The following is a 16,670-nucleotide window of genomic DNA, read 5'->3' as shown; positions in this document are numbered from 1 at the left end:
TAATTGTATAGTAATTCAGTTTCTGTTCAAAAAGAAGAACATTCAGGAAAATAACAGAGAGAAGATTAAGCAGAACAATTCTGCAGAAAAAGATGGGTCCTATACATCTCACAGCAGCAGCTGCAGAGTACACAGCAGATTTAAGTCATATTTTTGGAGAAGTAAGAGATCCTTGCACAGACAAACATTTGAAGAGACTTTGTGTGGAATTTCTGCTACTTCCATGCAAACTCTCCTTGCATTTCCTCAAAATCCTGTAAAAAGGATCCACAGCAAGTGTGAAGTTCTCAAACATCTTTAATAACAATTCAATAAACATCAAAATAGAGGTGAGAGGAAGAAGTAACTTGGTAATGAAGTTACAAAGTTTACTACAAACAGTTTGAGAAATTAAGTGATTAACAAAAACATCCTGCCCACATCCTATGAATAAATTGAACTCTTCTTGTACCAGAATAAATATCATAGTGCATTGAGATAAATATGTAAACTGAGGCCAAAGCTCTGTTAAAATAAGGAAATAAGGATGGAATACCTGCATTCTTCAAATCTGATGGAATAAGTAAAAATTAACCATAATGCCCTTTCTCTAACAGTCATAAAATCCCAGAATGTTAACACCTACTCAAGAATGCAAAAGGCTGCCCCCCTCCTTTCTTCTGTGAGTGCAGGAGTCTTCTCAGCATCACCACTGCAACCCCTCCATCCCCATACGCTGCTTTCTACTGGCAGAATAACCAAAAAGCTCTGCCAGAAATTCAAGACACTCAACTAAGTCTCAGGAGATCTGGATGCCAGGTTTGTTTCTTACACTGGTCTCACCACACAGTTCAGATGAGGTACTGGTACTTTGCGGAAACATCCATTCACTATGGTGCATTTTCACAGAACCACAGGATATTCTGAATTGGAAAGGACCCAGCAGGATCATGAAGTCCATCTCTTAAATGAATGGCCCATTCAAGGATGGAACCCACAGCCTTGGTGCTATTAGAACTGTGCTGTAACCAACTGAGCCATTCTCAGGGCATTTTCTTATGTTTCATAGTGATCTATCTCCTGTACCACACATGCCACTGATATGGTCCTGTCAGTGAAGGCAAAAAGGAATGACTGAGCACAGAGGGTATTTGCCAGCATTACAGGACATTTTGCAAATGATTATTTTAACTATTAAATAGATTAAGAAAACTGTATCACTTGACCTTCACTAAAGTTCTGAGCTAACAAATTTGAGTTTGGTGACATTTCAATGACTGTGCACCAGAAGAAGTTTCCCTGCTGCTTCAGTTAAACTTTCTAATAGCCTACTTTCTAATGCCTTCTGCCAAGCACCACAGCCACTGTCATAAAAGATAATCACTATAACACCTAAGAGCAGCAACACCAGAAAATGGGAAACTCTGGAAACTGAAGCATTATGCACCAGAGTTCATGAAACAGTGTTCCCAGAAAAGGTGCAGACAAAGCTGCTTATTTTTATTTTAAAACACTCCTGAAAATGCAGCTTATTAAACTCCTGAGTAAGGATTATTGATATTTCTACCCTGAAAAATGATAACACAGCTGTCCCAAAAGGTTTGTCATAATGACCACAGTGCTTTATACTGGCCAAGTTGATTTCTGCATTTAGATATGCATAAAGTTCTCATATGTATACTATACCATAAGCCTGGATTATAACTAGCATCTTTTTATCCATCGAGCAACTCTTATAATTCTTCATTCTGTTTCATCTGAAAATTTAATTTTTCTATTTCTTTTGGTTAGGCAATTGATTTTATTGTCAAAGACATTTCCCACTGGCGGTTTCAAGCATGCTGGAATAAGTAGGCTCCATTTTCTTTAGTCTCAGTCCCCAATACAGACAAACTTTCCAACTGCACCTTCTCCTTTCACTGTAGCGCTGGACATAATGCTTGTTAGAAAACACTAGGAGCTAATATCAGATATAGATGTTATAATAATAGTAATTAATTATCAAATGTATATATATATTAATAGCTAGGGTGTGAAGCACAGCACTTTGTTCACACATGTGAATGGTAACAGGTCTGTGACACTGAACTACTGTAGTGAGGGAGACCAAGGCAATCCTAAAAGCTAGTACTGACTTTAGGGTTGCTTTTCAGTTTTAACCCCACCTAATTCTAGTATAACTCTTGCTTTTTATCTCTCTTCTTGCCTTTCCTTCACAACCAGAAATCTGTACATCTGCATAGATGCATGGTATTTTCTGGGAATAGTTGGACATATTTCACTCATCTCTAACCCGACACTTTCTTAAACAGTTTTGAACAGATGAGACTGAGTGAAAAGTTGTGTCTGAGCATTGGCTACATTGTTGGCAGTTAATCATTACATTTTCTCATTCCCCACTTCAAACGAGTTGAAATCAGATCTCTGATATCTTGTGAGGGAACTGTGTGTTTTCTACTATCTCCTTAATCTACAAGAGTTCCTTTTGACCACAGAAAAATGTGTATTCATCCCTTCAAAATACTCATAAGGGAATGCAACAGATGGAGTTACAGGAATAGTTAGTGCTGCAGGACTCAACTACTTTTATGTTTGATGGAAGGACTTTGAAATCTACCTACAAATATGTTTGGTAAAGAGCAGCAGCACTCACAGCAGTCTGTCTGCTGAGTTGGAGAGACCAAAGCAAGTGCTTAACACAGTCTGTGCTGGCTAGTGTATCCTATTCCAAGTTTATTGCAACATCCTGATCCTTATCTTCAAAGCACTAATTAAATTCAATTCAAAATAAACTCAGTTCATGCAACAGTGCTGATCCAGTTTCTGAGTGAAAGAGGAAGAAAGCTCTCTGATGGCCTGGGTGAGCATAGGCTCAAGACCTCAAGAAGTAGGAAATAGGGAAGTTCCAGTCAAGCCAGGATTTCATTTCTCCCTCCCATATCCATTTTCATAACAACAGATCAATGGCCAAATGCACAGCAGATTAACTATAAGAGGCAGCTGCTAAGCTGAGATGAATGTTCAGGGTTTCAGTAAACTCAAAGCAGTTGTACCTGTTCACCACAGCCCAACATCTCAAGTGCAGGGCAGCCCATGGGTGAGACTGCAATAATTTTAGGTTTTGAGGGGAGATCTCAGTTTTGCTCTGAACATTTCTAGGAAGCAAAGGAACCAGAAAGCCTGTAAGACTGGTACCCAGCTAACATTTCTACTTGGTCGAGGCCTGAAAACAGAACAAAACCAGAGGCTTGCCAGAGTTGTGGCTGAAGTTAAGAGAGAAATGATCCAATCTAAACAGTCTGTGCTTAAGTTGTATGGGGCATCTCATTTGTCAGAAGCTGCAGGAAGGTTTGTTAATCATCAGGGTAGCAGATTGGGAAGAAAACACATAAAATTGATCACAGCAGGTCTCCAAGCTGTGTGATTTTTCCTGGATTCTTAATTCTTTTAACTAGCCAGAGTTCCTAGATCACCTTCCAAACACGTTGAGAATAAAGCATAGGACAGTTCTACAGCACAGGCTCTTGCTCACAAAAGTCAGGCATATGAATAGACCATCTATACGCACAGTTATTTTTCAAAGTATACGGCCATAAAATTCAATGAGATCCAAATACTTAGTATTTCCAAGATTCTTAACAAGAGGGCATACCATCCAGGTTGGCAGTGATTTCATTCAACATGCTTTGGGGTTAGGTAGTACTAGTACTATTACTATTTTTTTGATTTTATTCATATCTGTTAAGACCCTTAGAATTGTAACCTTGTCCATTACTACAAACCAATTTTTGATATTTATTTGGAGACCCACTTTAAAATCCAGTTGCATAAGATTGGGTGAGAAATTTCTTGAGGAAAAGATCAAGTTATGGAATTCTCAACTTTGCTTCTGTCTTCGGTGTAGCACATGTGTAAATGACTTGTGAAATGGACACTAATTTAGTCAAGCTTTTTGACTGAGTATCTACCTCTACATACCTTAAATGATTCATCTGTGTAAAAAAAAATAAAAAAAATAGGGTTTTTTGTGAATATTATTTCTCTCAAAATTCTCATGAAATGACTACCAAGCACAGGCATGCTTTAATCTGCCCATGGCACATTGCAGAAAAGGCAGCCCCAAATGGACTTGTTTGAAGCCAGGTTGAAAGGGCCCTGAGAAACTTGGTCTAGTGGAAGGTGCTTCTGCATGTGGCAGGGGGAGCCTGGAATTAAATTATCCTTACTAACCCTCCCAACGCAAACCAGTTCTATGGTTCTATGATTCTGTGACTTTCCTTTTGCAATCAACAAATTTACCCACTAAAATGACATTGTTCTATCTGAATGTGTCGGGTTTTGTTTTTCCTTTTGCTTTGAAATAGGTTTTTTTTATTCTTTCTGAAAGAATTACCTCTTTAAACATTCAGAAAGTCATTTCTTCAATACCAAAGCAAGCAAAAGGTTCACACGAGGCACAAGGAACAACTTGATAGTTAAAGTTTGTAGTTAACTTTGTAATCTAGGACTCAGACAGAAGCAAAGTAGGAAAAAAAATTAAAACAATATGTGAGATAGGAATCTTTAATCAACCTCGTTGTATCAGCCTGGGCCCAGCATTCCACCCTGTCTTCTGAGGTTACCCAGCACCACTTTGAAAATGGATTATTTTCCACTGAAAACAATGCCAAAAAGGGGGTTTAGCTCCCCTGGGGGAAATTAGAACAGCCTGGATCATCAAATGGGAAAAAATAATCATTATCAGGAGCAGTAAAAAACAGGGGGAAAGAAAAGGTGAAACTAAACTCAGATTTTGGACCACTTTATGCATTAGAAGTGGCTTTGAAAACCAAGATGGATTGGCAAAAGCTTGTGAGTTTGTGATGCAAAGAAATATTTGCTTCTCTAGATAAAGAGATATAGAAAAGATAGAGAGAAGCTCCTATGCTTTTTCCAAGATGTTTGGTCCAGAAATGTACTTTTCTAAACAGTCAATAGCTAGTCCTAGAGGACCTAAAGCACAGATACACTAAAAATATTGTACACCTTCTCTTACTAGGTCAGAGGAATTACCAACACATATGAAAGATTTTATGTGTGTGTGTGTATATATATATATATATATATATATATATATAACATTATACATGCCTACAGATCAGAAATATATTCTATGGACTTAATATGGCTTAATACATACACATGTCTTTAACTTGGTGTCCCTTCTTTTGGGTAAGAGAAATTTTCCTAGAGCTATTGCCATTTACCTGCCAGTGATCAACCAAAGAGCTCCAGTGCCAGCTGCCAGCATAAAAAAGCCCATTTACAACCAGCCTAAGTATATTTGCAATACAACACAAAAACTAAATTCCAGCTGCAGGAGTAGTAAGACCTAGGTGGCAGAAACACTGAGAAAGTGGTGAAATATCATCTCCCAGGCACCGTGAGGTTGAAACATGAGTGCTACAGCACATGGCCAGTTAAGGCATTCATGACAGGTTAGTTAAAAAAAAAAAAAAAAAAAAAAAATTAAGGAGCAATTCTGAAAGAACTGTTAACTAACATTCAATTAACTTCTAGTTTTGTCTTCTAAGAATCAAACTCTCTTGCACAAATGTCCCATGCTAGCACCAAATGCTAAAAGAAAACTTGGTTAACACCAATACTTCCTATTTACATAATTTGTAGCTTATATAAGATGGTTAGAGCCTTGGCCCTGCTATAGTCCTCTTTTGCATGCCTGCAGCAGCTCTCTGCTGACCTCAGTTATGTATTAAAGCTATCTGGAAGCCAACAGCATGTAATCATACACCCATAATTGAGTACATACTTGAATGCTTTGTCAAACAGGGAACCACTGATGAATTGCTGCCCATATAACTAATGATGAAATAATAGTAATGTGCATTTACCAATGCACATTGGATTATGCTGCCAATGTTTTATGTCAGGGATGTATCAGCCACTGATGACTGGAAAGCAGCCTACAGGCAGCCTATGAAAGCCCACTGCCACACACTGGTGTGGTCATTTATGGTTGGACACAACTTGCAAAGAACCAGCAGTGGGCCTAAGAGTCTGGGAAGTGCCAGTAATGCTCTTATCTCCACATAATATCACTAAGCAATGGTACTGCTACCATCATGCTTCCAACCTAGTCCTATATAATACCAATCTGCAACAAAAGGCTCCTTCTGTGCCATAGCAAACAAGTCATCTAAGATTAAGTTTGTTCCTGCTTTTCAGTTCTTCACCCCGACACAGCTGGTGCCTCTGAACTGGTACAATGACAACAGTGCCAGTGCACTCACACCACTGGAATTCTAACTGCCTCTAACTGCCTCCCTAATAACTTTATTCAGAGAAAACAGATAACAGCACTAAAATTATCAACAACTTCTGATAACCCATCAATGCAAGCATTCATTGATGCTCAGCACGGTAAAACTGCAGCAGAATTAGCAATAGTAAGGAATACAATGGCAAAAATCTAAATTGCTTAGAGTCGTTCTTTCACACTAATTTAAACTTTTATTTCTCACATTTTCCCCCCATCTTTATACAGAAGTATTGCTGGGTGCATAAGGTGATCTTGGAGCTGGGTACCAAAATCAGAGCTGTTGCAGTGCTGAGCATGCCAGCCCCTGAGGTGCTCTGCTGAAGCCGTGTGATACAACAATCCACTGCTCAAAGTGAGCAAGGGTGACAGAGCCAGAAGCCCCTTGCAAACAGAGCAGAATAAGCAACAGTGAAGGGGCAAAACCACTACAGATTTTGATAAAACAATAAAAAATATCTGTGGAATGGATTCAACAACCTCCACTGCTAAGTATATTAAACCCAGTCAGAGCTTTTGAGAAGGCAAGAAACCATGTGTCACAGCTGTGGCAGCTGAATAACTATATTCCTCCTGCATCCTATTAGAGGGATTTGTCCCAAGACTTAATTGGCAGTTTCACTATTCCTTTTACGCTCAGCAATGTTAACGTATTTTTCATCATCTTTGCTGTGGAAAAGGCACCAGCATAGCAGGGCTGAAAATCAGACTGTAGGTGCATTGCAAATTCCAGGGCTTCATTTTTCACAGAAAGTCCAAACGACCTTTAAGTGAATAAAGCAGTTATCCCACCACACTGACAGTAAGCCTGCCATACCTTCGGTCAACTTCTGGCACACAGACAGGGACTTAGATCTCCTCCAAGACAGTCAAAGAATAATGAAAAAGCAACTTTGATGCTACCTGAAACCAAACTATTCAAAGCACATTGCCTGCATTCCTCAGCTACAGGCACTGAGCCAGGACATGGAGATAATCATTCAGCCTGGCAATGGGGGAGGGAGAAAGGAGCTTAAGGACCCAAGAGCTGAAGTACTCAGAGCAAGAAAATCTAGAAAGAATTTAATCTGCAAGGTAGCAATACAGTCATGTTTCTTTCCCATTCCATTCCCATTATGTGCTTAAGAGAATTAAAATAGTCACGGACATGGCAGTATTTTTGTTGCTTTTTTGCTCCTTTATCTGTTCCATAGAAAATGTAGGTTTATATATGAAGCAAATGGTTTCTCTCTCATCTCACACTGCTTTTCCAGGGAATGGCAATGTCCCCTGTTTCAGAAGGACAAATGGCTCAGAGTAATACCTAGACAACACTGGAACATTTTACACTGGGGGAAAAGTTTCTCCTTATCTTTTCCCAGTCATGAAGCCTGCCCTTTAAGCCTGAGATTTGATAACCATAATTAATTACTTTTATTTATCTACCAATATAAGTATGTCAACCCAATATAAATCAGTTCTTTCAGTACTGCAACATCTGTTCTTTGACTTGACAATCTGCTGCAGCAGTGAAGTTTACACTTTGTAGAAAAATTCTAGTTAAAAAAGGACTCCTGGGATATCGAGCTCTTCCCCCTTGTGTTATGAGAGCTATCAGAGGAAAAGGGGAACCAGAAGCCTCTCCATGTCAGTACAGTATGCAACAGCAACTTTCTGTGACTCAGACACTCGAAACATTCCTGGAAATTTCTTAGTAACTATGACTATGGATTCAATTCCACCAACTATGGCAACTTTTGAGTTGTAAAGAACTAGCATACTCTGTTCTAGCTATTGTGTCATACATATCTATCTATGTACAGGTCTGCATGGTAAGCGCAGCAGCAGCCCCTGGCAGGCCTTAATAAGCTTCCTAAAGCTCATTAAGAGCCAACAGGCTGGAGCAGGGTACATTTGTGGGTTTACCTATCCTATGGCCCCTCAGAACAGCATGTCAGTAGAACCTGTGTTCTGCTTGCTTTTCAAATTCCAGCAAAGATGGCCTTAAATGTAGACTGTGCACTATATAAATCACTATTCCACTGGAGAAGACCTACCCAAGCTACATATATTCCAGCTTTCAGCTTTTGTCTCAATATGTGGGGACCAGAAAGAATACCCCACAGGCAGGTACCAGACTTTGCCTTCAAGGGCTCTCCAGGCAAAAGAAGACTTGACATTAAGAAACATTTCTTTGCTGAGAGGGTGGAAGAGGCTTACTGGAGAGTTGGGCAAAGTCTCAAACCTGTCAGTGTGTCAGAAGTATTTGGACAACGACCTTCATAAAGTGAAGCTGTTGGGCATTTGGTCTAGATGATTGTTGTAGGTAACTTCCAATTGAACTTGTGCATTCTAGTTTAAGAAGAGGTCACTCTGAACTGTCCTCTCCCAGTGCTCAGCAGAGGTGAGCAATGCAGAATGGTGAGTAGAGTGGTTCCAAAAAATGCCTTGGGAACTGCAACTACAAAACCAAGAAAATATTCTCCATGGTCAAATGCAATGGCAGCACAGACAGTCATGAGGGCATCTTTGCTTTTAAGAGCAGAGTATGTGCTGACAAAAGAGTATAAAACAGTAGAAAAGAAGTAACAGCTCAGTGTGACCTGATTTCCACATAAAATATTATGGAATGTTTTAGAGCCTAACACACAGTCTATTTATACCCTAAAAGCATGAAAAAATGCATTAAAAGAACACCAAAACTATATAAAATGAGAATATTTGAGAGTCTTACCTTTGAGCCAATAAGCGTGTACAGCCATTGGATGGTTTCATTATGATTTATCACTCCATTCATGCCATCGACATAAAGCATTATCTGGCCCAAGGCTATTGCAAAAAAAAGAGAAAATATAATTAGAGCTGGTGAACACTTCTTATAATTCTAAGCATTGCTGACAATTTTCTCTGAGCAGGGTTTACCAGAAAAGTGGGGAGCTCAATTAATGAAAGATATATTGGGCAAGATTGTGCTGGATGAAATCCTGGGAAACTGCACAAACTTTAATGACTTATTCTGAAAATATAACTGTGAATTTCATCCAGAGACAAGCCCAAACACTTGTTCTTTCCTAGAAGATGCCGTATTTTATGCTCCCCAAATCTGCAAGCAGTACTTTACACACTGCTTACTGTCACAATGGTTCCTTCAGCTACAGTGTTTTTTTATATTATGAGCCAAGACTTTGACCATTTGTTTCAGCACCATATATAATGTTTGGAATTACTATATTTGGATTGACAGTTTCAGTGAATTCCAGTGATATGAAATTAAAGCTGGACAATTAACATCAATAAGGACTATTGACTATCAACTATTCACTACTGCACAGTGCTTTCTTGAAAAGAAGTTTTACATTTTATTGAGAAAATACGACAAAGCAAAGCATGGTTTTAGCAACGAAGCATCTTTATTAATTTATCCTAAGGCTTTTACAACAGCATTAAAAAATATACTAGTAAAATATTTCATAACAGTAATTTCATAGTGTGCAATTGTGATAATATGAGATTTTCAAGAGACAACAGCTATTAAATCTTTTCTGACTGATAAGGACAGACATTTTTTGTAAGGATTATGAAAAGTGAATTAGTTCAATTCATCTATGATCTTCAAAAGTTTCCACTGTTAGATCTTCTGCTTTATAGCAGGAGATCAAAGCACAGTGGGATGAAAAAGAAATCCCCGATGTAACACCTTTTAGCACAGCCTGTTGGCATAACAACTCAATTATTTAATGCACAGCCTGATGAGCCCCTAGAACACTGCTTTATGGGGGAAAAAAAGGAAAAAAAAACACCCACAGGGTGAGGAAAATTATGACACTATTAATCTTCCAAACACATTCTGAATGTTTGCTAACTTTTGCAAGTTGCAAGTTGTGTGCAGTGCAATGTTATTTACCTTGAGGGCAGATTTTCAAAGACATGAATGCCAGGCAAGCACTTCAGTACCCCTACAGCCAAAGAGCTAACAGTCATTTTTGCACCATCTCCTCCTTTTCCCTTTGGTCTAGTTGGTCAATTTATGGTTAAAAACCTGAGGTACTATTTTTACATTCTTTATCTAATCTGTCACACGAAGCTAGAAGGAAAGCCACACTCAGTGAACGCCACACAATCGATGAAGACTGAGAAAAAGCTAGCAAGAGAGCTCTGGCACAGAGATAACACATCTCCTAGGCAGGCATTGCCACTGGAGTATGCCTGGCACACTCTGCTCCTCCTCTCCAGGAAGCAATCAGTCAGCACTCTCTGAAGACATGTCTCTCAGGTGAATAAAATCAGGCAGGAGGGACATAGGCCCAAGTGTTATGGTAAAATAAAAGATGTAAGTCAGCCAGTAAAAAGAGATACAAATTACACTGCCTGAATAAATGGCTGCTTTGAAGCATTTCATTGCAGGTAGAGGAAATGCTACTATCCCAGCAGTAATCAGAGAAAGTTCTTAATTCTTGTTTTTACTTCCTTTCAATGCTAAAAAGATTTGGCACTGGATCAGGATGAGATCCAGTCATGATAAGGTCAACAAATCCATTTTTTTCCCCTTGCAAATTCTTTGGTTGGGGGTGAAGTGCTTTAATTTGAATTTGAAGCAAATCTGAAACAAATTTAAGTCTTGGAGCATGTTTTCCAAATTAATATAGAAATCAAAGACAGCAAAAAGTTTGCTTTAAAAAACATGTACACAATCCAAAATGACTCCACTGCTTATACTTAAGACTAATTAGACAGGAAGGCTAAGTGAGATCTGGCATGCATTTGTTCTCAGCCTCTTAGATGTGACTCTTTATAACAGCAATATGTTAAGGCAAATTAGTAGATCTTAGAAAGAAGACAAAAAACGTTTTAGAGATTCTTAAAAACACAAGAAAAAACCACTCCCATTGCTGCTTGAACTAGTGGCAATAAGTTTCACAGGGCAAGGAATTACAAACAACGCCATGAAATAACCAAGATGTAAACAGTTATGTGTCCACATCCAAGTCACATCTCCAGTAGTTATCTGCCACACATTAAGCTTTCAGCTGCTGCCAAACCTTGGTGTGGATCTTCATACTGCTATTTCCTGTCTTCAGGGGTCAGAAAAATGAGACAAGATGGGTATTGTTGAGGAGAAATCTATTTTCATTAAGAGGTAGAGTAAGATAAGGAGAATCTGTACTTTGTACAAAGCTGAAGCCCCATAAATTCTTAAGAAAAGAAGCCCAGAAGAAGACCTAAAAGGAGGAGAATGATGGTTTTCATACCCATCAAGTTTCTGTGCTGAGCAAGAACAGGTATTTCCTTTACCATAACCACACCACACAGCCAAAATGGAAGACACCACCAAAAACACCAGTGTAGGAGCAGGCTGGAAGTCCTTGGGCCCTTCCAGGGCTTGGGTATGGCTGAGTAAGACACAGCAGTTTGGCACTAAATGGAGACTGACTGAGGACATTTTACATTCTTTGAAGCTTTTCTACCCAACTTCTATCTCACCTCCAAGCCCACAACCATAATCTGCCGAAATGGCTGTGGCTGAAGCACAAGCTCCATGGACCCAGCATGCCCACACATCCACCACCAACATCCAGGGCCCCAAGAAGGGAGGGCAGCCTCATCTGCAAGGCAGCTAGAAGGCCAATCTAGTCCACAATAATTTAAATTCACATTTGTCTGTGCCTTTAACCAAACTTTTTTTTTTTCCTTCTTTACCAAAAAATGAGGATGCTATTTAATCCATTTAATCCTATCCCTCAGCTAACTGGAATTCTTTTTGGAAGTATATCAACAACCTACTTCTATTAGGAAAGTTTACTATTGTGCAACAAGGGGCTGGGAGAGGGGAGTTTAAATACGAAGCAGACCTAATTTGGAATTTCTTTGTTCCCACTACCCTTGTCAAGCCCTTAATCTTATGTGAAAGTAGTGTGTGACTTTACCCATAGCTATTTTCAAGTGGAAAATTGATGGATTTCTTAGGAAAGGCTTAGGCTAGAAAAGGACAGACAAGCCAGAAAGCTCAGAGATTTCTGTGAAATAAGAGGTTTAAGAAAGCCTCTAAAAACTTGCCAATGTTGGCACTGATACTCTCCTGGGATATAAAGTTTACAGGACCAAAGAGGAAAAGCTCTAGCACAAAACATCATCACAATGAACATCACTTTAACTTAAAGTCTCTTTATCCCACCAGACTGGGAAAAGTTTCAAAGCTGCTCCTTGCCCAGGCATGCACCTGCTTCTCTAGTGTTCTCTGCTTCTATTTTACCACAAGACTGACTTAGAGAAAACAAAATGACTGAATGAGCAGAAAACCTATTTTCTTACAATTTCCCATGAGTCAAACCCCTTCTCATCATGTCAAGAATTATGGCAGGGATGCATTTTGTGATTGCATTTGTTTCCATCAGAATAAGCAAAATGTACAGCGTGAAGCAGGCCAAAGACAGACCTTGTCACTGCAGGTTTCACTCCCAAGAAAGCTTTGGGCCCAAGTTCATCAGTTCATACCCAGTAGCTGTGGTGCATGTCATGTGCTGCAGCATGCAGGTGCATGCCTGTACAACTACAGGCAGGTGCGCACAACAGACAATGGTGATGAAACGAATGGGGAAGAAGAACCAGCTGCTAAAACTCATATTTTCATTGCTAGCTAAACTCTTACCGTCATCTGTGAGAAATCAAGGGTCTGTGTGATTGCATTAATTACATTTGAAAACTGACTGTTAGTTTGGGTATGCTATCCTGGGCACCAAAAAGGCTTACTCCATCAAAGCAAACATCGTGATGAAGAAAAACTCTATGTCAAGTGAGGGATCCCATAAAGGAGATAATACAGTTACCTAATATACTACTACAGAGCTACTAGTATACTACTACTACTACTAGGTGGTAATTCTGAAAAAACAACCATATTTCAAACTTCTTTCTTGGTGTTTCCTCATAAGAGAGAGGCAAGATCCCAGCTACCAAGTGGCACCATGTTGAACACAAAATCTCCAACTCAGCTCAGCCTTGATACGCTGGATGTCAGAAGCTGCTACTTTTGCTTGTAGCACATTCCCACCATGCTTCCATGCCCACCCTCCAATCAGAGCTTATTGTCTCTATAAAATCCAAGGATATTTCATTTCCCTGATGATAAATCATTATTAAATACAACTTCTATACCATCCAGCTACTTGAAAATTAGTAAAATCACAGCAGAGCTCCTTCTTCTAAGAGGTGACATCAGATAAAACAGATGACCTGGACTCTCCACTGCTTCTGAAAAGGATCTTACAAAGCAACACTGTGGCAAACCTCATGACTCACACAGTCCACATCACTAGAACCACCTAAAATTTGTGTGTTTGGGGGTTGGTTTTGTTTTTTTCCTGTTACTATTTGTATGGGTTGGTTTTAGCTTCAGTGAAAAATCTGCTATTTGTAGAGCAATTCTCATTTCTTTACTATCGTTGACTCTATATGTAATGTCATCCAGAAGCTAAAAACAATCTTGTTTCTGACCACAAGTGCATGAATATTTTGTTTCTTATCAAATATTTTTAAATCCCAAATCTTTTAAGTTTGCATTTTTGCCCTCTCTTCTTTTGTTCTTTCTATTATAACACACATCATGGTTGAAACAGGCTAAGGAATTAATTTTCAGAACTTCCATATTAACCACAGGCTGAACTTCTATTATACAAGAACCGAACTATCTCAGAAAAATCACATGGAAGGACTAATGCTATGAACCAAAGCTGCAATACCAGTTCTGAACAGATATCAATGCATTAGGTTGCAATTATACTTCAGAAGTTCTTATGCTCGTCAACACTACTTTCAACTCAAACTTTTTGTTTTTTGCTCTTTGAGAACTTCTGCAAACTAGTTTCAGACCTAAAGTATTACTCAAAGTTCAAATCTTTTGCAGAGACAGTGAGGTCCCAGATCAAACTCAATCTTCATTTTTTCCTCCGTCTACTTTATGGAGAATACATAAAGACACCACAAGTCCACCACCACAGAAACATTCTACAGAGGAATTTTCTCCTCTCCATGTTTGCTCTGCCACCCTTTTCCCTTGGTGTTTTTGCCTTTAAAACAGGACCCAGCCAAGTCAAAGGGGACCTTTGACAGCACCTTTATTCAGCTGAGATGTTTCATAAAAAGCTGATCCTTAAACACACCATGAAACACCTGTGGCAGTGCAGAGTCCCAACAGAGCCAAGGCAGCTTCTTTTCCAGGATTTCTTTTGTGCTATTTTAGAAAATTTAATTGAGTGCAAAGAAAGAATGGACTCTCACTTGACTCTGCCAGTAGTTACACTACTGAAGGCCTTTTTATATGAATTTAAACCTGGCTTACATTTATGCATTATAAAAGGTTTGCGTGATTAGTCATAATTTTTTTAATAATTATTTTATGTTGCAGCACTCCAGTTTTAAATGCACTGTGTTCTAGCATGTTTTACAAGATTAATAACACAGCAACGTAAAATAAACTGGGTACTGCTTATATAGCAATCGGTAAAAATATTTCCTCATGAAGAATAAATGTCTAATTAAAATACCTTATTAATTAGTGAGCAATTATAGCTGAGAACTGGACCACTATTTTGCAAGCTAACTAGAAGCATGGAAGAATGAAAAAAAAAAGGAAAGAAAGAAAGGAACAAAACAAAAGGAAGAATTAAGTGTTATAAACAAAAATCTGCAAATTTTTTTGTGGGAAAAAAAGTTACAAAACCAGTCAGACCATTGTTGCTGCTACAGTGCTACCTGTTTGTTATGATAATCACAAGTTGTTGTAGTTCGTTTTATGTCTGTTTAGTTTCCCCCATTGTTCATGTTGAAGGTCCTGCCCTGTTTCCAGTTTCTGTCAATCCCTAAGCCCCTCCCCAGTTACCTTGGTTACCAAATGTATTGTTCCTGTTCTCCACCCCTGGCTGGCTGCCTGTCACTCGGCAGCCCTGCCTCTTTTTCCAGAAGCTTCTGGTTAGGGTGTCGAGTGATTGGCTCAGGGACCTGGGCCCCTCCCGCAGTTACACCCGGTTGGTTTGTTTTTCATGTCAATATTAAATGTATCTTCCCTTCCCTACTTCTGATTTGTCAACCTTTTCCCCTCCCATTCCCTTTATAACCCGAGGTCTGACCTCACCTCGGGGTCTCTTCTCCCCTGCCCTTGCCTTCTCCTTCCCCGTGACCCAATAAACCCTGCTACCCTGAAGAAATCGGGAGTTGCCTCTTCTATCCTGCGGTCTTGGAGTAACCCTGCGGCCAACGTCCGAAAGGCAGATTATTGCCTTAGGCACGAGACTCAACTTCGTGTTGGGGAAGTGCCCCACTGGCTGGAGGTGGGCTGGACATTCTCTAGCCTGGGCGTTTTCTCTTCACCGGCCACACCGCTCCAACAAGTGGTTGAAGTTAATAGTTCTTTTTGTATCAGTAAAGGCCCTGGCTAGGGCTAAGTTAATGGCTCTTCTCCCCAGACAGTGAGGGGAGGGGACCTCCCTGGACAGTGAGGGAAGGGGATGAGACTTGGGAGGGGGGGCATCAGAAGATGCAAAATAACTTCAGGACCAGCATGCCATGAGAAGTGTCAAACTTACCGAAAAGACCCCAAAAACAACGAGCCAATACAGAATTAAGAAATTAGATTGATGCCTGGATGTGAGGAACAGAATGTTGAACCTGCAGAGATGCTGAAAACTTTTGTTACTGCTCGCCCTGAGCAAAGAAATCATCTTAAACCAAGACCAAGAGCTGGAAGGCAGTGTAAAGTGGAGATCGGGGTTATGCCCTACTGATCTCAGGAGGGCTGGACCCCTCAGCTCTGCCCCTAGGGGACAAAGCTGTGCATATCCTCCTCCTCTAAATCACCCTGGGAGAGACGACGGAGACCCGTCGAACCTCCCAATCTTGAGCTGATCACTTATAATAAAGGCATTAAAAGGAGAAAAAGTCTCCTGCCCTGGTTATTTCGTTAAGGAAGGAAGAAGATAGGAAAAAAAAGACAAAAGAAACAAATATGAAAGGTTGAATAGATGGTTTTAAGAGATGCTTATTCATCCTCACTGCTTCATGACGCAAAACGCATTCAGAAAAAGAGGTGTGGTAGCCTGTAATTAAGATGACGTATATGCAGATATAGAGCTGAATTAAGGCAGCTCCTTCTTAATGGAGTCAATACTGGCTGTAACACTAAATAATCTTCATCCAATATATATATGAAGTCACGTATTTTTCTTAAGAACTGAGATTTTTTTGAGTTTTAAAGCATTTCTTGAGGAGACTTCCTCACTGGCCCTCAGAACTTAAATTCTGAGGGAGCAGGACATGCTGACGAGATTGCCAGATTTTCTTGTGAAGGTGAGCTATTGTGCAAAAGCACCAGAACTGAGCAGGACATTGCCCATGCAAACACTGA

General features: G+C 39.6%; 1 protein-coding gene across 5 annotated transcripts in view; it reads right to left on the bottom strand.

Moving 5' to 3' along the window:
* Nucleotides 1–16,670, bottom strand: part of FHOD3 (formin homology 2 domain containing 3) — a 376,643-nt gene that overhangs the window by 143,120 nt on the left and 216,853 nt on the right. For all 5 annotated transcript variants that reach the window (XM_077182716.1, XM_077182714.1, XM_077182715.1 and 2 more), the window contains exon 6: nt 9,009–9,103. In XM_077182716.1, coding sequence (XP_077038831.1) covers nt 9,009–9,103 — 95 coding nt within the window. The remainder of the gene's footprint in view (nt 1–9,008; nt 9,104–16,670) is intronic.

This window comes from Agelaius phoeniceus, chromosome 1 (assembly GCF_051311805.1).
Source record: "Agelaius phoeniceus isolate bAgePho1 chromosome 1, bAgePho1.hap1, whole genome shotgun sequence".
Classification (NCBI taxonomy): Eukaryota; Metazoa; Chordata; class Aves; order Passeriformes; family Icteridae; genus Agelaius; species Agelaius phoeniceus.
The sequence above is the reverse complement of the archived record's forward strand: the minus strand, read 5'-3'. Positions and strand labels throughout refer to the sequence as shown.